General features: G+C 34.8%; 1 protein-coding gene across 1 annotated transcript in view; it reads left to right on the top strand.

Moving 5' to 3' along the window:
- Nucleotides 1–21,358, top strand: part of IL1RAPL1 (interleukin 1 receptor accessory protein like 1) — an 801,697-nt gene that overhangs the window by 84,387 nt on the left and 695,952 nt on the right. The window contains exon 2 of the mRNA XM_075174657.1: nt 5,207–5,312. Coding sequence (XP_075030758.1) covers nt 5,231–5,312 — 82 coding nt within the window. The 5' untranslated portion in view covers nt 5,207–5,230. The remainder of the gene's footprint in view (nt 1–5,206; nt 5,313–21,358) is intronic.

Below are 21,358 nucleotides of genomic sequence, written 5' to 3'. Positions count from 1 at the left end.
AGACAGTTTTAGTGCATACCCCGGTTATCACTTGTCAAGAAGGGATATTGAATACTGTGAGATTTTTAGTACTGTTTAAAGGCTTTTCTGCCACATGAAAATACACAGGGTTAAGTGAAGAGTTAGCTTTGTTTTCTTTGTTTGTTTTTTTTGTTTGTTTGTTTTTTTAAAGCAGACTAATCTTGCTAGCTAACATGGCACTTTCATGACATTGCCATAGAACAGTCATGAAGTATTTTGCAGGGTTGACAGAATCCTGCAATTTTTTTTTTTTTTAATTTGAAGGGGGTATGATAGGGGAAGATAGTGAAGTAGTTAAACATGTATAAAAGAACATTCTTCAAAGTTAGAAAGGCAGCACAGGAAGAATAATGATTTTCAGATAATTAGGTAATGGCAGCTAGCTAGCATTTATAGGCTAACTGAGAATCAACCTCTTAAAGTTATTGTAAAGGACTGAGCCAATGGAAAATTTCTTACTTCAATTAAGATTAATTCAAGTTTTGGGAAAGGCCCAAAATGAACATAAGTAAAATTAGGAAATGAGAATTTTCTTTTCCATTTTCCTGCCTTATCAGGAATTGCCTTACTATTGTTGATTTAATCTCTGCTGAGCTGTTTTGGGAAGCACATGTGTATGTGTGTGCATTTTCCTCACAGTGAGTATTTATGACAATTTAAGAAAAAAACCATTCTTGGCATTTCCCCAAAGAATGTTAGTGTTGAGATACAGCTGTATTTCTATTTCTGTCTCAACTGGAAAATGAGATACTTGGTGATAGAGATGCTAGAGGCTTTCTATGTCATTTTTGTGTCAAGCAATGACACCTTCTACAGAAAAGACTTTTTTAAAAATGAAAAATATGCCCAGTTAAAATTTGTGTGGAATATATTTTTCTAGGAATATTCAGCATGTTTTCAGTGTTGTGGTTCATGCAAACAAACAACCCACTACTGAAAATCTGCAGTTGTGAATACTGCTTAAAGATGAAAAATATTTCAATTCTTGCAACCAAAAAGCAACCAAAAATCCCTGGTTCTAAAAGATTTTGTTAGTCTACTATTCACCTATAGAGTCTTATAGCCAAAAAGTAGGTAAATCATGCTAACATTGATGCAACTTGAAAAACAGCAATTAAGTTTATAACTACCATGCATTGTCTTAGCTTTTTGGTGCAGGTAACTGGAAACCGGGGAGGGGGGGGAGGGAAGTAAAAAGGGCTTTTGTACATGTGTAGGTAAGCTGTTTATCTGCCTATTGCTTAAAGTAACAGCAGACTTGTTCTACTTGATAAAATCAGAATTTCTTAATGTTATTTAAAAAAATTACAGCTAGGTGACTAGTAAAATAGTCTTCCTTAAAAAATTCATTGCTGAAAGAAGGCTGTTCCCAATTCATGAGATATCACACTCCAGTTAGTGTTAAGAATTTCACCTCTCAGAATTATGCCTTTTATTTTGTTTTTCAGTTTAAAACCTAACTGAATATGTTACAGCGTCTAGGCGTCAGGCATAATCATTGCAGCAATTAAGGCATTTTCTGTGGACTTGTTGTGGGATCCCCCTTGGGGTGTTCCTTTTTTATTTTCTTCGGCTTGCTTATTTTGTTTTTACAACCAATTTCACTAGGGTGACATTTTCTATAATAGTCAATTGCTGAGGCATTCACCTGGAACAGGGGACATGAGATGTTAAATATCTGTTTTGAATCAGTCATACAAATGACATGAGGCAGATTTTCCAATCTCCCAGGCAACTTCCAAAGCCATAAGGCACCAGCTCCACTATACTGATCTGTAACTCTTTCCGTTTTCTTTGTTTGAGCTTTTGATTTTTAAAATGAAGAAACGACCAGAAAAACTTCTCCTCCTGCAGAAAAGAGAGTGGAAACAGGAGAGAAGGGGCAGAAAACTCTGCGGAGAACCCACGAAAGATCTGATTTTTTGCTCATATTGCTGCAAGGAGGCAATGGCTGTTGCTGGGAGCCACCCCTCCCCTTTTTTTCCCCTCTAGCAGTAAGTGCCTTCTGGTATCTCAAAGACAGTAGCAGACTTTACTTTCTAGGGATTTACCACAAGCAGTGTAGGTAACAGCCAATTTTGCTTATACCTTTAAGCTACACCAGAATCTCTGAGAGTAAATGTACATAAGAATGGCTTCCACAGTGGCATCACATATTTAAAATGCAGTCCTTGCTATACCATTGCAATAAATATGGTTCTTGTTGATTTGATAACTTAAATGAGTGATATATGCATGTACCAAAGGAAGGATTTAGTTGACTGACCTATTTCTTATTGATATTCTTGTATTTACTAAGGCTTTCTTTGACAACTTCAAGCTTTATAGCTACTGCATCGTTTCCCTACAAAAATATGTATAAATACATATGCATACATACATACATATTGTCCTGGTTTTAGCCGGGACAGAGTTAATTTTCTTCCTAGTAGCGGGTATAGTGCTGTTTTTTGGATTTAGTAGGAGAAGAATCTTGATAACACACTGATGTTTTAGTTGTTACTAAGTAGTGCTTACACTAAGTCAAGGACTTTGCAGCTTCTCATGCTCTACTGACTGAGAAGGCTGGAGATACAAAAGAAGCTGGGAGGGGGCACAGACAGGACAGTGACCCAAACTGGCCAAAGGGATATTCCATACCATATGACATCATGCTCAATATATAAACTAGGGGAAAGCTGGCCAGGGGGCCGCTCTCAGGGACTGGCTGGGCATCGGTCGGTTGGTGGTGAGCAATTGTTTTTCATTTGCATTACCTGTCTTTCTTGGGTTTTATTTCTCTCTCTCTTTGCTATTTTCCTTTTCATTACATAATTACATTACATAATTTCATTACATCATTATTATTATTATTGTTATTGTTATTATTATTATTATTATTATTATATTTCAATTAGTAAACTGTTCTTATCTCAACCCACAAGTGTTCTCACTTTTACTCTTCCGATTCTCTCCCCCATCCCACTGCAGGGGGGTGGGAGTGAGCAAGCGGCTGTGTAGTGCTTAGTTGCCAGCTGGGGTTAAACCACAACACATGTATACATACATATATGCAAATGTATGTATGTATATATTTGCATTTCTTTAACAGTAATCAGCAATATCATCTTTTGATGTATGGTCAAAAAAAATATGTTTGGATCTGCTTTCACAGTCAGAACCTATTTAGTGAATTTGTTATTGCATAGTAAGATCCTGTGGTTCTTTGGACAGTATTTATTAGGCTCACACAGAGCAAGGAGCTGACTCTCGCTAGTACCCTGGAGCCTGAAGATATCAGCTTCATGATTTCCTGCAGCATCAGTTAGTGCAGTGACTGAGAAATGAGATTTTGATTTCAGAAAGCTTGACTCAGGTCTGCAGTAAAATGTGGCATAACACTTTGTGATATCTACTCACTGTGCCCCTGGAAAATTAACCTTCTTTTCTAGCTTCTAAAATTCTAAGGATCTATGTTATTTATAACTGCCAGTGGTCATGGTACTTAGTTAAATTTTAAACTTAACTAAAACTGTTAGCATTGCACATAATTTAACTCACAGAAATCCCGTATTTCATATTTTAATTTCTATGTTGATAAGCAATTTATTGCCTAACTTTTCTGAAGTTCCATGTGAATGTAGGTAAATGATAGTCCTTCACCTGTGATGCTAAAATGCTAAAGTTTGTTCACAGCCAATGAATAAGCAAACATATTAATGCTTGTGTGTTTCTCTCTGAGTATAAACATTATTATAAAAAATAAGATATCAAAAACTGTTGTTGTCAAACTGTATTCTCTCACTCCCTCATCTTTAATAAAGTCATAATGATGAATGCAGTAGGTTTGTGCTTAGTTCTCAAATGTCTTGAAACATAAAGCTATAAGATGGTTCTATATGAAGTCATCATTGTTTAAGTAATTCTTCCCATAATGTGCTCTTTTTTGCACCCATGCTATTTCTTATTTCTAACCTGTTCTCTTCTAAGATGAAGATATTTTGGGTACTCAGTAACCTGACTGTCAATGAAAGTGCAAAAGATTCTTTTGAAATCAAAGCTTGTACTACGTAGTTCCTTTTGAGAATTTTTTCAGTTGCTGTACAGTGCTGTGATTAACAGAGGTCAATATCAAAACCACATCAGTTTAATCTGGGTCTTTATTTATAATATTGAAGAATCATTGATCACAGCCCTTTTTTTCCACCCATTAGATAAGAATATTTTGGCATTAAATACTATAATGAATATAGATAGCATAGATAGACTCTACTGTCTAGCTTGACTAAACAGAAGATTTGGGCTCCCTTTTCCCTTTTAACACATTGAAATGTGAGATGTTAGTCCTATCAACCATTCCAGAACAAAGCTGATAATCATCATGACTAGATGACACCCTCTTATTATATGGGGAATTAACAGAATGTTTAGTCTCTGCTTTCACCAGCTGCTCATACCACTTAATACCCAGAGGACACAAGTAATAGGAATGCAAAACTTTTATTCACATCTTAGAGGTGAAGAGCCACAACCTGTGATCCACCTCTCTCCCATCCTAATAACATTCACTTCTGATTTAGTGCAGTGAACATGTTAGTTTGAACTTGCTTGTGGGATTTCAGCACATCTAAAAGGAAGTTACAGGAGTCTCTGCTAGTTCCGCTGGTGCACTCTTATGTTTCCCCTTTCGCTGTTCCTAAGATGACCAGATTTGTTTTTAATTAATTGTTCATTGCATTGTGAATCTTGTGCTCAATATGTGGAACTAATAAATGGAAGCAAAACTAATGAAGAAGGGCATTGTTTTCTTTTTCCTCTAGGGGGTGGGAAATAGATTGTATGATAAAAAGAAAGAACTAGATGTTATTTTGCAGGTTTAGTGAAAAGATCACACTTTTTTTATAGAATAAATTGATCAAGGTTGTTTCATTCAGGAGTTCTGTTAGAAAGTTTTAACAGGGACCCAATGAATTTTCAATGTGTAGACAAAATTGGAACTTAAGCTCCAGGGTTAAATGTAGTGTGTGCATGTTGGTTTTATGGTAATTTTAGGGTTTTTTTCAGGAACAATAGATCATTTTTGGTGCATTAAATTGCTCACAAACACCGTATTCAGCTTTTCCACAATGTCAGTATTATGATCAGTTACTTCAAGGTTGTTTCAGCACCAACGTAAAATCAGTGTTTCTTCTATTTGGTACTCTAGGAAGCAGCCACGGAAAGACAGAAGATGAAAGCTCCTATTCCCAACTTGATTCTCTTGTATGCTACTCTAACTCAGAGCTTGAAGGTTGTGACCAAAAGGGGATCAGGTAAGTAAATCTTTATCTCTCTGGTTACGATGTGGTTTGAAAAGAAGTGCTTAGTATTTGCAAATATATACTAAGGTGTTGTCATGACGGTTTGGAACATAGTTAAGAGGATTTCAAATTCTGCAGCAAAAAATTTAGTAGCTTCTCTGTATTTTTAGACTATATTGTGTCATGTGAACTTGATGAAAAAACCAAAAATGTTAAAATCAGATATGTAATGTGAAATCAATGTAACAATTCATCTGCTGAAGGAAAGTTATTCCCAGAACTATTTAACTTACTTAAAAGACTTTGTTGCAGTCAGTATTTCTAATGTGAGCTACTAGATTTATCTGTTTGATGAGCTACTAGGTTTATCTGTTTGACTATATGCTTTATGGTGAAGAATCTCTTGGATATGAAGATCATGCAGTTTTGGTTTAGGCTACTGATTTTTGTAATACAACAAACAGATCAAGCACATTAAATTTAATAACCATGAAAAGTGAACAGCAAAATGTGTTTTTGAAAGGGCTACCTGATACATGGTTGAAGAGTCTAATTCAGCAAAGAAAATACAAGCAGTTTTTCAGAAACCAAGCAGAGGGTGACATTTTTACCAAACATCTTTCATACTGTTACTATAGATGAATTATCTTCATGTGTAAATAAAGGGAACACCAATAATGAGACAGTTGGGTGGGTTTGGGTTTATTTTTTGTCTGTCACCCTGAAATCCTAATTTTCCCCTCTTTCACTTTTTATTGGATAATGAAAAAAAATTATAGGATAGTATTTCTGCAAACTATCTTGCTCTATAGCACTAAAGGACACTAAATCCTTAATTGAAGTCTTAATCCCATGTTAATGGAATTAGTTAATTAGGTTTGTTGTTACTAGCCATTTTCCTTTTGTCATTGGAGTGTTTTAGGTAGCTTTTGTTGTACTATTCCAGAAGTCTGGCTCTGATTTCTTTTTGTATTTTTTTAAATCTGTTTCCAACTGGAGTTGGTTGGTAGTTGCTGTAAACTGGTGTTTAGGGAGACACACACATCTTTATACATTTTGGGCAACAGCTTAAATCATATCTTGTATTTTCAGTGGATTATATTTGTAACAACATTATGAAACTGATTATGTCTCCAATATTTTAGTGATCGGAAATGTAGATGGAGGGAAGGCAAATAAGGAGTACCACTATAAAGTAAGGTATTCCTCAACCAAGACTTGAGATTAAAATATATTTGGGGTTATTCAAACTCAAGAAAACTGGAATATACAGACTGTGTGCAGAACAAAGGAGTTGGTGATGGGTTGATGTGTTTGTACTATGATGTTGAAGTCTAGATAGGTATCATAGATATCCTTTGAATATGTCTGGGTGAGGTTGTTCTGTTTGATTAAGATTTAATACTTATAAGCTTTAAGTCAAGGCCCGTTAATCCAAATTTAGTATAAACATTATTGATCATCTTAAAGTAACTTTTACAATGACATCCATTTTTAAGGAACCAAAACAATAGCCAGTCATCAGATACCTGTTACCTGAATGTGACAATAATAAGAACTTGGGTTGTCTTTGCATTTTATTTCATCATTTTTGCCTGTATCCTCTTCCTCTGATTAACCAATGCAAGGAAAAGTGGTAAATATACCTTTTAATTTCTGTTTGGGAAAGTAATATAATTGCTGTCCAGCAAAAGAAAAGAACATACAATACTTTTTAAGATGTACAGAATATGTTCTCATCCTGATGCTGTAATAAAAAGGAAAAACTCTAATGGAAATCTTTGGATCATACCTTACTGTAACTTGAGGTTCTTGATGTTCTCGCATGAGATCTACTTATCCTGTATATAGTTTCAATTAGCTGTATTGCTAAAAGGGGTGTTTGTCATACTGTATGTGCAAAGGAAAAATCTCTGATTTACTGAAATCTCAGATCCAGCTGCCTTTGGTCATGTTGTTTAGTGACTTTAGACTTGAAGAACTTCCACAGAAGTAGGCGGAATGTAATAACATGTGTGATGCTGCTTGGTTTGGTTTTGTTGTTACTGGGTTTGGTTTGGTTTCGTTTCGTTTCGTTTCGTTTTTTCCTCCTTTGGGTGCTTGGGAGGCCTGTTTTGCAATCCTGAAGTGTTTCTACAAAGAAAATCTTATTTACTTTAACAGAACTTTTAGCAAAACACTTATCTGTACTGTGAAAATAGAAATGGTTTCCTAAAACTAATGCAACTTATAGTTGGAAGTAGGGAAAAAAAATCAGCTTGGAAAATAGAACTTTAGTTTTATGTGAACATGTTAACCAGAGACAGAGGATGGCGAGGACATGATTTACGTCTCTTTAGTCAGTTCTACTTGTGAGTTCACTTTGTCCTTGAAATGTCAGCATTAAAGTAAAATTATAAATATGGAGTAGTAGTACCTACCTTTTTAGAGATGTATTGCTTTTATGTACCTCCTTCTCCGTTGGAGGTACATGGATTAAAGGAATGTATTAAAATTAAAGTTGTTGCATTAATATACTAAAAAGTTGTCCTAATTGTAACTTATTCCTTCTAATTCACTTTTGTTGAGCTTATTTCTAAGTACCGAACCTGAAAACACAAATCTTGTGTTCTTTATATATTTAACTTCAGTATTTTATGTTAAAAAGAGATCTATCTTGGAAATACGTCTTTTCTATATGGTCAGTTGGATTTTTCCTGCTGAAGTACTTCAGCTGTCTTCTTTTATAAGTTTTTTATGAGCTGTGCTAAAAAGATAGTGATTAATAAAAGTATGAGTTTCTCCATCTGGTAGAAATACATTTCCAACCACTTCTCTGATCTGTCAAGAACATGAAAACCTACCTTCAGAAAGTCAGTGAGGATTCACAGCATGCCAAAAATGTGGAATAATTTGTAGGCTCAAATTCTGGTTTTATTTCTAAAAATGGATAAGAATTCTGACCATCTACTGGCTTTCAGGACTGAAGTTCTATCAAATAATTGGCTATATGTGTAAACAATTAGGATCAATATGGTATTCTTGTCTTTGTGTTGATTGAAAAGCAGGTTAAAAAAACATTGCAAGAGAAAGCTTAGGTTGTGCTGCATTGGATTAAATCTTTGATCATGAGAGCTGTCATTATGCAAAGCACTTAAATGACATTACTTCAACGCAGTCCTTGAATCTTTCTACCGCTGTGTGCTATTCATCAGTTAAATATAATAGTATAGGATATAAAGACAAAAGTATTAATCAAATATTTATTACATTAGCAGGAAAACATGCTTTAAATTAGCTTACTCACAGCTGTGTGACGTACCTGTTTAACACTTTATCTTGCATGTATGATTCTGTTTCTATCTGACAGAATATACATCTTTTTTTTTCCCGTTAATATTTTAAATAATTTCTGTAAAACAATGAACAATTTCAAATGACTCTTTAACATAGAATGGATTTATTTTACATTTAGAGCATGTAATAACTGTGGTTTTTACATAAGAATGGCTGGATGAGCAATTCCAGTAACAATTCCGTTAATAAATAAAAGTGATGCAAGAAACTTCTTCCTATATCCACGTATGCAAAAACTAGACTTAAGCACACCTAAACTTTACCTGTCAATTATAGTTGAATGCATACCACCTACAAGTTGTAATGCCTTCTCAAGCAAGAAAGAAAAGATCCTTTGCCTTTAGCTTTGCCGTTCCAACCACTGACTTCAGAGTAGATGTAATGTTTGTTACCTGGGTATTTTAGGTATTCAGTGAAGTCCCCATGAACTTCTTCCCCATGCTTCAGAGCCTGCAACAGTAACTGCAAAGATGAACTTTCATCTGGCACATAATGGATATCAGATGTGATCTGCTAAATGGGAAGCTGACTCTTGCACTACTTGTCATCTTTTTGAAATATCTCAAAGCATCTCACTTCATGAAACAATTCCTCTGTTTGATCACCATGTCCTGCTTGAGGCAAAGGAAGAATAAATACTTAAAGCCTACATATTTTGATTCATTCAGCATGTGGTCTTACTGGAATTGGCTTAAATCTCAAAAGTGTAGGAAATAAAGCCTGTTTTTTAGCATGGTGCCGAACTTCATATAAATTTACAATATGCCTAAAAAGTACATAGATTTACTTTTTGTGCAGTTCCACTGAGTATCTGTTGCTCAATGCAGTCCTTGATAGTATTTTGAGAACTTTATGGTAAATGCATTTCTAAATGTTTTCCTTTCCGTGATTTTTCCTGAAATTATCTTGTTTCATAGTTTGAACTAAATTGTAGATTTTTTTTTAGCCATGTGGTTTTACATCTTTAGAAACTTAGGTTTCTTAAAGTCTGTTCTTTTCAGGCTGAGTGGTATTTGATCACTTACTTGTGGTGAATAGAGTTTTTGCTTATGAATTATTTAATATTCATCAAAGAGGAAGTAGGTTAAGAAAGAGAGCCTCATGTTGATCCATACAGATTTTTTTCCCTATAACATGTATCTTAAATAAAATACTTGAACACTGCATTGCCATCTGGTGGTTTTTTCCAAGGATGCTGAATAGACAAAGGAAACAAAGGGGTTTTTTGTTAAAAAACAAATCTGTTAAAAGGAAGAATAGGGGAATAAGTATGTAAAAAGATTTTATTACATAAAGAATTATGACTTGATCAGTATAATTAGACAGTATTAGTGTAGTGGCATTTTATAAACTCACATTGCCTAATAGCAATCTCGTGTTGCCTTGTTGCCTTGTATCAAAAAAGGTGAGAGTTGTTACTACTGTCTGTAGTTCTCTGTTTTTCTACAGATTGTTATGCATTATGAGTTAAATAATTAATATTCTATGTTCGGTTCTGCTATTGTGAATGGAAATTTTCTTTTCTAGGTCAAATTTGTTCTATGATAGAATAATTTAACTGGAAGGACAATCTTTCCAATAATGGCTTATTAGGATATGTATGAGATCCTTCACATCATTATGATGAGATTAAAGTCTATAGATGTATTTTGTCTTGTAGCAGAAGATTACTTCTCTTTTTTAATGTCTAGTATTTCTGTGCCTTAGCTATTATAAATGAATATGAGTGGTTCTAGTTTTGTACTTGTATGGAAGATCAACATTATGAAAAAAGGAAGTAAAGAGCTTTGACAATGCAACGTTGGTATTTCTGAATTTTAGTTTGTTTTGTAGGAGCAAAATATGAATTTTAACTAGGTAAAAATAATCCAAGTTTTTTTTTGGTTCTAAAACTAGCAGAATTCTGAGGAACAGACTGGAAATATATACTAAAAGTCTCAAGTAGCTATTCTGTTTGACAAATTCCATAGTCTTTAAGAACTATAAGCAGATATTTTTCTAAATTATGGCCCTCTATGAATTTTTATGAATTATTTCTCATGTAAGAATATTTTAGAGAATAATATCAGATGTATAAAGGATATCTCTGCACAAACAAGACATTTTTTCTTTTTTCAAAAACCTTTCTTTTAACTGGAAAAGGAACATGTGATCTGTGCACGGTAGGCCTTAACATCAACAAAGCCAAGATTTTATACCTCATGACAAATATCATAATAAGAACTCAACAATTTATTAAAAAAAAAATTAAAAACATAATAAAATCCATGGAATGAAAATTCTTCACTTGTGCTGTCTGTAAGGAATATATCTACAGAAGTGAAGACAGTTTGAGAACTCTTTTCAGGTAGGAAGAATTTTTGAATTTAGTTTACAGGTTTGTACCTAATAATTGAATTGTCACTATTTTACAGAAAATAATTTAATATATATATCTAGAATCCAGCTTACATGGTAAAAACGCTTTGAGAAATTGCACAAAATTAAGTTCTGAGGCTTAGCAGAGGTCTAGTACCCAGTATTTGAGTATTTGTAGTTTTTATTTATTTATTTTTTATAACCCTTCTGGGTGAGACTTGGTGTCCTAAGTGCATAGTACTACATAAATCATCCTATTCTTGTTAGTGTCTTTCCTTCAGTGGTGCCATTCTCTTTTTCATTCTGTCTGTGTCTTGATTGCCTAAGTATTTTCTTTTTGGATTCTTGTCAAAAGGTAATTAGTTAATGAATGTCATATTGGATCTGATATGCACTGAATAGTAATCAGATGGTTCAAAAAATAAATGAATAGACATATATCTGTTGTTCTTTTTCTTATACGATTTATAGAGAGAACACTCACGTATACAGTACTCCAAGTACACTGAGCTTGGCACAAAGCATTTACAGCAATTAAAGGATATGTTTCTTGTAAGCCATAGAGGTTTGTGTCAATTGATATTAATGGCCCCTAGCTGTTATTTTCACTCTGTTACAGAATGTTACTTTTCGATTATTAATTGATGAGTCTTGTGGCTTGTTGAGTGGTTACACAGAACCTGAAATAATATTTAGAGTCCATCTATGTCTATCTGGTATACAAGATTAACTTCTATGAGCAAGGATTTTTTAAGTTGGAACAATTAAGACTACTGTTATTACTATGAAAACCTTTTTCTGTTTCTCTGTTTGGTGATAAAGAGCATAAGTATAGTGAAAGTCAGTCCTAAGCAAAGATGTATGTAGCTTTCTTCTTGCACTGAGAGGACAGGAATATTTTTGCATCATGACCTGATTAAGAAGTGAACCTTATTTCATATGAGGATTGTTTAAAAAAAATAATTTTGAATTGGCATATAAATATGCAGCCTTATTTGTGGTTGTAGCCGTGGGACTGAATGGGGAAAATTCTGTGAAACATTTTTCTTTTCGCGGGAGAAGGGAGAGAAAAATGAGGGGAAAACTTTACCGTTAAAAGTACAATGGAGATAAACAGAAATCCCTGTTGTTCATTCTCAGGCAACTTGCTTATGTCCTGATCTATTAGTTCATTCCATATTGATTTTATTAACACTCTTCTATATTCTTCCGCTTTTTATCCTAAGAATAAAAGAGGTTTTAGTTTACTTTTTGCACCTTTTTTGTTCCGATTTAAAGATGGTTGTTCCTCCCCATTTTAATGTGTAGTAGAAATCAATAAGTTTTATTTTTAGTGTTAAAACCTTCTCTTCGTAATTGAAGAATGAATTAACTGGATGTATGTTCGCACTTTCTTGGATTTTGCCTAATTACTTCACAAGATATACAGCTTGTATAGTGTGTGTCGGGGGGGAGGATGTTACTTCTTACTTGCATATTTCTTTTAAAGATAGAAAATCTTCAACAACAATACCTAGAGTATCGTAATGGGGTCAACTGAAATGAGTGATTGCTTATGCCTGCTGGGAGGGAGGTCTAGATGATCTAGAGATGCGAAGACTGTGTAAATGCTCTGCCTCCTTCAGTGCTTTCACTCTCTGTCCTGAACTTTTGCTATCTATCTGACAGAACCATGAGGCGTCCTGGAATTAATATAGCCCACAGAAAAGTTTTATGGCTTGCTGTTTCTACATGGCACCGGGATTTAAAAGAGTAATTAGTGTCCTTGAGCACCTTATTCAGACAGCAAAAGTATCCATATCCCCATCCTGCAGCCAATTCTGGCAGAGTCACTTACGCCAGTTTTGATACGATCCTCAGCTTCTTTCTTAATTTATGAAGGAAAAAACCTACCTGATTATTGTTAGGAGAAGAAGCATGATTTGCTTTTTGTGAATCAAGGAATACTGGAAGAAAGCAGGCATTAACAATTAACTTATTTAGTAACATTTTGCATATTCAGGAAATTAGGTGTTCCTTTAGTATATGGTTTTGAACCTGTTTTTTTGCTTATGCCAACTGTATATGGGAAGCATGTATTTTTCTTTAAAAGAATAATCCTTTACAATACTGCATGTTTCTTTAGCTACAGAATGTTGTATGTGTTGCATTGCTATGCAGTAGTTTTCAACGTATAGTTTTCATTTTAAAAACCCTGAAGAATAATCTTGTTGGAAAGAACACCGGTTTTGTTAATGAGCTTAAACAGATGCTTGGCCACGGGGATGGTTCAGCTCCAATGGTCTCTACTCTATTTTTTTAAGCTAAGGACACTGTTCAATATGTCAGATGAACGGCAATGGTGCGGATTGTTTACTATAGCGGGGGTGGGGGCTATATTACAAAGAAAGAAAGAACTGCGATTCTGTGCCACTAGAGGATTTGGGCAATAAGGAACAATTGCATCGCAAGCATAAATCGTTTGTGACACATCACTTATTTTGGAGACACTATGAAAGCAGTAACTGTTACTTGTCCTGTGAGCATTTATGAACAGGATGGCTGGCATTTTAAAAATAGTTATATGACCTTTTGTTGTTGCTAGGATCCATACTGATACTTTTTGGAGTCTTGGGAGATGGTGAATAATACCACAGTATTTGAAAAGACTGTCTGTGCAGTAGCAAAGGGTCAATGTTTTATAGTGTGCAATACATATTAAGAAATGACTAATGATAGTAAAGGAGACAAAACAAAATCTAAAGCCAAAAGGACAGTAATAGATATTCTTACATAGTTCGGTCATTGAGTTTTAGTAGCTGTTTAGAATGACACTCTGCTTCCACAGTCCCTGTTTTCCCTGGGGAATGGTTAGCGGTTGTTTCACTGATTGGCATCTGTTGGCAAATGGCCTAGAAGATGTAAAAGAACAAGTGACCTTTGATCAGAAATAGCTGTTGCAGAAGATTTATTTATTTAAATATTATGCTGTCAATTTTATGTAGAATAATGACTGTGGAGAATAAGGAGGCAAAAAAACCTCAAGGACAAGTAATGACCATCTGATAGATTTGTCTTTTTTATTTAAGTGTACTCAGTTGTGAAATAAGAGCTGTGATAATAAGTTTTACCCACTAGAATATGTTTTGTTGCTACACTTCAAGCAAATTAAAATTGATGAAATCTGTCGTAGATTAAAATACTTACTGACATGTTCTTTCTGAAAGATGGAGGGAGAAAGTGCTATCAGTGCTGCATACACAGATATATGGGAAGAAACTTAGCTTGAAAAGAGAAGGTCGTTCTTTAGATTGCAGTACTGAAATTTTCAGCCATTCTTGCTCAGACTTGTTTTTCCTGTTAAGGACTTTATTTCAAATGCAAAATGCACATTGTCTGTCATTACTTTAAGATTTATCGTTTTATCTGTTTTTCAAAACAGTTTTTTGCAATTATAAGGAGAATTATCACACTGCTATAATGGTAAATTACAGTTATGTTAGTTGAAAGATGAGTGCTCCTGTAATTTTATCGCCTTGCTCTGAACACTTAACTCATTTCAGGAAACTGTCGGGTGTACAGATGCAAAGCAGACAATTGTGTTGAAGCAATCTGCAAATTCATTTGGAGTAGCCCACTTCCACAAATGACTCTTTTTCATCCCTGGCAAAAAGGAGCAACTTTTATTCTCTTTTAAATTAATTTTAATTCCAATTAAAATAGTTCCAGCTGATAATTCCAATTTTAATTACAGAGTCATTTAGGTTGGAAGGGACGTCTTAAGATCATCTAGTACAACGCCCCTGGTTCAAGCAATGTCAGCTACAGCAGGTTGCTTAGGACCGTGTGCAGTTGAATTAAGTGACTTCAAGATTGTTCTCTAAATAATTTTTTTTAAGGAATTTAGACAAACCTTTTAGAAGCTATATATACATGCTGTAGTCCCTGACCCTCGATTTTTCCGGATTAGAACTTCCCTAAATCTCTCTGTCATCATGGGTTGCCTCATGTCCCGGTGGAAATTGTGGCATGTTTAGGATGGTAGCTCTGAATTGCTCTAATGTGGAGTTGCAACATACCAAGAAAACACCTGGAGCTATTGTCATGTCAGGTTCTAAAATTTTACCTACCTGCAAGCAGAGTTAGTTAAAATTACTTGATACCTGTTCAGCATGTTCAGTTTCTTTCACAGTAAGGTTATTGATTTGTTAGAAATTACAAATGTATTCAAACTCTATTGAAACATAAGCCAATAAGTGAGGCATGTGTTAAGCTACGTGGAAAAATGAGTGTATGTTTTACCATTCCCTTGCCACCTCACTTTTAACCGTAATTAATATCCTTGATAATACAAGGAACATTGTATTTTCTTATGGGAAAAGTAATTGTCTAATAGTAGGCATGCTACCTTCATGCACTTTTATATAATTCACTATGATCTTTTTTTTAATGAGGTTTGTCATAGTAGGTAGAACAAAGACAGTGACTTGGGATATTAAAAATTAAAGAGCAGGCCATAAAGTCAACAGCTTTCAAGAAAACCAGCAACATACATGAGTTGTCCAGATAAGAAGAGCACAGCCTGAAGTAAAGCTGTTGTTAATACTATTTTTTTAAAAAGTACAAAGTTGGCTTGTCTGAAATTTCTGCTCCAAATTTTCTGCTCCAAATTTTCTGCTGAATGTCATTGGCCATAGAACCCAGGGTGAATCCTGAAGGCAAACAGTGAGACAGGAAGGAACAGTGCAAAATATATATATATGTATGCATAGATATCTGTGCTCTGAGGGAAGGCTCAATTCCTTCCTAGGGATCATGGAGCCTGTAGACATGTTGCTAAGCTGTTGCATAGGTGATTGCCTGGGTGCAGCACAGCAAAGGAGGAGGGAAAACATGGAGCAATACTGTCAAACTCTGGGCCCTTTCTAATCAATAGGCTGAGCCAAATATGACAAGGAGTCAAGCTGCCTTTTCTAGGAGTGACTAATGCACACCTCATGATTTAACAAGGGGCCTCCTGGAGGCCAGCGAATGCCCTGCTTTCATTCTGCTGACTGCGCCAGACCACTTTAAGCACTCTGCAACAAAATCACTTTTTCATATCGTAGATTTATTTTTGCCAGCGACAGTGTTTTAAATATAATTTATATTTTCATAATTTGAGAAACAAAATCAAGTTTTAAGCTTTGTATTTTTCCAGGAAATTGAATAAGGGTCAGTAACAGGATGTTCTAGTTAGGTAATAAACATTTTTTGAAACAATTATTCAGCAGAATTGCAAGTGGTATAAGTTTACAAATATGCATGCATTCATTTTATAGTATACTACTTGCTGTGAAATTTTAGCAAAATGGGACTATAATGGATGAAGTAGGAAGCTTGAAACAGAAGTTCTGGGAAGAAATCATGGCAAAGCATGTTTGTCAGAAAATGCATTTTTATTGGGAAAAGTAGCTGTCATGTCAAGGAGAGGAGGAACAAATTGCTTCTGGTTATTGGGAATGATAGAAAAGGATGGCTTATATTTTTTAATTGCAATAATTTTTCTACATATATTTGAAATGTATTCCATAAAAACCACTTGAAAATAATTCATATATAAGATTTGAGGTAAGGAAAACACCTATTATTTATTTTTCTCAAATTTTCAAAGAAAACAAATGCATGACAAACATAGTTAAATCTATTAATAAATTTTATTAATTCCCTTGAAATAGCTGCCAACTGTCACTATTACCTGAACTTTTTTTTTACAATTCCTAGTTAAATTATCAGAAGTTGGTGCAATGGCATAAAAATAATGAGATGATATAACAAAAAATAATTTGGACAGGGTGTCATTTAACAACGTAAAAATTTATCAGTGTAAGGGTTTACTATGACAGTACATCAAAATGCAAAAGGTCATTGCCCCCACAAAAAAAAAGACTTATCTGCTATAAAAAGCAGAGGATAATTTTAGGAGGTAATGCAGTGATTGAATTCCAGTGTGATTACACTTTTACAGTGCCTAGAGAAGCTGTTAGCTCTCCTTCACAATAAGATTCCATTAAAAAGCAGCTGTCCTTGCTATCATCTGTCTAGTGTCATGCTATCTGTAATTCAGGGCAAACTTAAAAGAATTGAAATTTTATTCATATTTAACTAGGTGGATTGCTTTATTCATTTATGACTTTGTTTCACTTTGTCACTGTCAAGTAGTGCATGTGTAATAAACCTGCATTTCAAAGTAGGTCATGCTATTCTCATACATGTACAAAGCCAGCATGTTTTGTATGTGTTTGGTATTAAAAGATAGTTACGTTAAAATGCTGCTGTTTATACCAAATATAGAGTAGATGCTGCACTTAGGATTCACTATAGCTCATACCTACAAATGCTATTATTTTCAGTGGGGAGAATCAGTCATTCATTTCAAACTGTGCTTGAACAAGACCATTCGGCAGAGTTCCTTTCTTACTATCAACGTATTGTGCGTTTGAACCATCTAAAATTTCGCTTTCTGGTAAGTCTAGCCATGAGATCCAAAGAAAATACTGAAGTCCTGTACTAAGTCTCCAGAATTAATAATTTTGGGGAGAGAAAAGGCTTGATTTTTTGTTTGTTTGGTTGTTTGGTTTTAGTTGTTCTCTATGACTCAGTCTTTCACTAAAAGCTAGATGAGGAAGAAATGCATGTTCTGTAGTACTTTCAGTATAGATACACAAGGTGAAAGATGTAACAACGTATGGTAGTTGCCCATCACTGAAAAACAAATTGTTAGGTGTTCCTGGGCTGAGAAACTCAAGAAAGGGCTTAAAAGCTGGTTGTCTGTGCCAAGATGTATTCATCAACTTCAAGGTATTGACAATTGTGATCAACAGGGAGAAAGAGGCCTCTGTCTCCCACACATAATTTCCTACATAGCTGTAGACAGTGCAACAACCATCCTCCTCAAAAACATTGTGGTTGAGGATTTTATGTCTAAGTTCTGAATTCTGTCAAGCAGAACTTTAGTTTTATTTAAACTGAAAATCACAGGAATCTAGTTTTCTGATAGAGGCAGCTGCAACTGTTAGCAATATATAGGAACTTTTGGAAGTGAATTCCTGTGACACACTATGCCATGTAATTTTAAAAGTATCTGATTCTCTAAATGTTTGCTTACATCAAAGCTGCTTTGTTGTACGCTGAAAACTTTGCAGTTCTTTTCTTTTTCTACCTGCAATTATTAAAAATAATTGAATTTAATTTATGTTTTATTAAGTTGGTTTCATTAATATGTTCATTAAAAATAACCCTTTGTTTTCTCTCCCGTTTGCTGGATCTTAATTTCTAGGCCAAATTTAGTATGAAGGCTTTAAATCTTGTCTTTCTCTTACGGGAAAGGTCAGGCATCAAGTTCCATCACACTCTAGAGAGCAGAATAATGTGTTATGTATGCTTTGTTCACAGTCCTTCGCTGCTGTGATGAATTTTCAAGTCACATGTGAGAGAAATTTCTGTTTACATTTACTTCAGAGAAAGCAAAGGTGTACTTCTTGCTTCCCCCCCCCCTTCTTGAAGAACTATTTCTTTCTTGCTTGGCTTTATTGTGTGTTTGTGGATTGTTTGGGGGTTTGGATTTCTTTTTTATTATAGTTAGTTTTGGTACAAGTAATACAGTGCGGTATATTTTGTTCATTTGGGGGGGAAATTTTAATGCCTGCTGAACAAGTCTCTGTTTGACTTACAGGAGCATAATAAACTAATTGAATTTGAATGATTTAAGTTACCTGTGTGTATGAAAAATAAACAAATATGGAGTTGATAAGATAATTTCCATTTGAATGAGATAAAAATGGAGAAAATATTTTATCTCCACAAATTATTTAATTTTAGCTACTGTTAAATCTGAAGTTTGTAATTTTATATCTTTGCTGAAATAGTGGCGTAACAGGTTCTTGTGTAATGTTACATTTTTTATTTTGTACATTTTGTACTTGTGATGGTTAGTTCCACTTTAAGATGCATCTTACCTTCAAAATACGTAGGAAAACTGTCGTCTTACACCTATTGATAAATTACGCATACTGTGTAGCTTTCAGTCCTGAACCTGAAGTCATGAGTAACAAAAATTCACACAGCAAGCTTTAGGACAAAAAGATAAGATATACAAACAGCAAATATTCTGAGAAAGACAGTTCACAAAGATAAATATTTTTTTCAGCTTGTTGCTGACATTTTAATGTTGCTTTTTGCAACAGAACAGTAGATTATCCATTATCATTTTTTTCTCACATCTTTGGTTATTTAGCTTTTTATTTTAATAGATGCAGACTCATTTAGTTACCATTAACCTTTTTACTTAGGTCTGTTTTTACTGCAATAAGTCTGATCTCTTTATTAAGATTAGATAATGTTTTAACTGTAACTTAACTTCAGTAGGATCGTTTATAGTTGGTTACTTACCCTGAACAAGAGGTCCACATTCTGACCCTGAGGATTTTTTTTCTAATAGTTGTTAGGAATTTTACATTGACACATTGTTCCCTATTCAATGCATTCCAATTTTCAACCTAATGAAGTTGAAAACATCTTTCAATATTTTGAAACCTAATGAAGTTGAAAACATCTTTCAACATTTTGAAAGACTGCAACTGTGATTATGCCTACTCTTAGATAAGAAAAAATAGAATACAAATATATAAGGTTGTTTATTGGTGGAAAACTGTAAAGCTTTTAGTATTTCAGAGTTATATATCTAGATATGCTACTGCTAACATGTTTTATACATATGCACAGCACTTTCATTGAAATAAAAACATTAGTTTTAATTAGAATCTTAGAATTATAGAATTGTTTGGGTTGGAAGACACCTTCAAAGATCATCTAGTCCAACCCCCCTGCCATGGACAGGGACATCTTTCACTAGATCAGGTTGCTGTAAGCCCCATCCAACCTGACCTTGAACACTTCCAGGGATGGGGTATCTGCAACTTCTCTGGGCAACCTGTTCCAGTGTCTCACCACCCTCGTCGTAAAAAGATTCTTCTTTGTGTCCAATCTAAACCTACCCTCTTTTAGTTTAAAACCATTGCCCCTTATCCTGTCGCAGCAGGCCCTGCTAAAAAGTTTGTCCCCATCTTTCTTATAAGCCCCCTTTAAGTACTGAAAGGCTGCAATGAGGTATCGCCAGAGCCTTCTCTTCCCAGACTGAACAACCCCAACTCTCTCAGCCTTTCTTCATAGGAGAGGTGTTCCATCCCCCTGATCATTTTTGTGGCCCTCCTCTGGACCCGCTCCAACAGGTCCATGTCTTTCCTGTGCTGGGGGCCTGAGGGCTGGATACAGTACTCCAGATGGGGTCTCACGAGAGCCGAGTAGAAGGGTCGAATCACCTCCCTCGACCTGCTGGCCACATTTCTTTTTATTCTTTTTATGTATCTTCTCCATATGAGTCACAATGGTGATAAAGACAGTTTAATAGAACAGGGAAAAAAAGGGAAAATAATAATGATAATGATAATGATAAAATATACAAAATAAGTGATGCACAATGCAATTGCTCACCACCCGCGCTGACCGATAACCAAGTAGCGATCGGTACTTCCTGGATCACGCCTACCCTTCATATACTGAGCATGACGTCACATGGTATGGAATACCCCATTAGCCAGCTGGGCTGGCTGTCCTGATTATGTTCCCTCCCATCTTGTGTACCTAGCTCAGTCAGTAGGCACGGGAGCTGTCCTTGGACTAGGAGGGCACTTAGCAAGAACTGAAAACATCAGTGTGTTATCAACATTCTCCTCGTACTAAATCCAAAACACAGCACTAGGAAGAAATTTAACCCTATCCCAGCCGAAACCAGGACAAAAACCAACCTCATGCATAAGTAAACTATTGGGATACTTTTTGAGAAACTTTTCAGAAACAAGATAATGTAATGATGCTAACTGTATAGAAATATTCCCCAAAATACTAATTCTAAGTAGAATATATCAAATTTTGAAAACATCAGCAAGAGTTGCTTATAGAAGAGTAATTTATCATATAGTGAAAGAAGAGGTGGTTTGTTGTATTAGTGTCTGAACAATGCATCTTTCTACTTCTGTCATGAGGATATGGTTAAACAGCATGATTTAAAGATAGGCCTGTGAGGAAATGAAACTAAATGTGAGATACGTAATTGATGTGGACTTCCTGTGCTACAGTTGTTAGTAGAATAATATTAAAGTGCTTTTTGACCACAAAACCAAGGTTTTTTTCAAATTTAGGTGGTTTTGTTGGCACAAAGATTTAGTCATGAGCTGAAGCTGGCCGAGTCAAGTAATACTTTTGATTTTTCAGACTTCTTTTGTAGGATAATTCAGTTTGGAAGAGAACTTTGGAAGTCTCAAGTTTAAAGCAGGGTCAGCTCTGAG

Source organism: Calonectris borealis, chromosome 1 (genome assembly GCF_964195595.1).
Source record: "Calonectris borealis chromosome 1, bCalBor7.hap1.2, whole genome shotgun sequence".
In the NCBI taxonomy this organism is placed as follows: domain Eukaryota; kingdom Metazoa; phylum Chordata; class Aves; order Procellariiformes; family Procellariidae; genus Calonectris; species Calonectris borealis.
The sequence above is the reverse complement of the archived record's forward strand: the minus strand, read 5'-3'. Positions and strand labels throughout refer to the sequence as shown.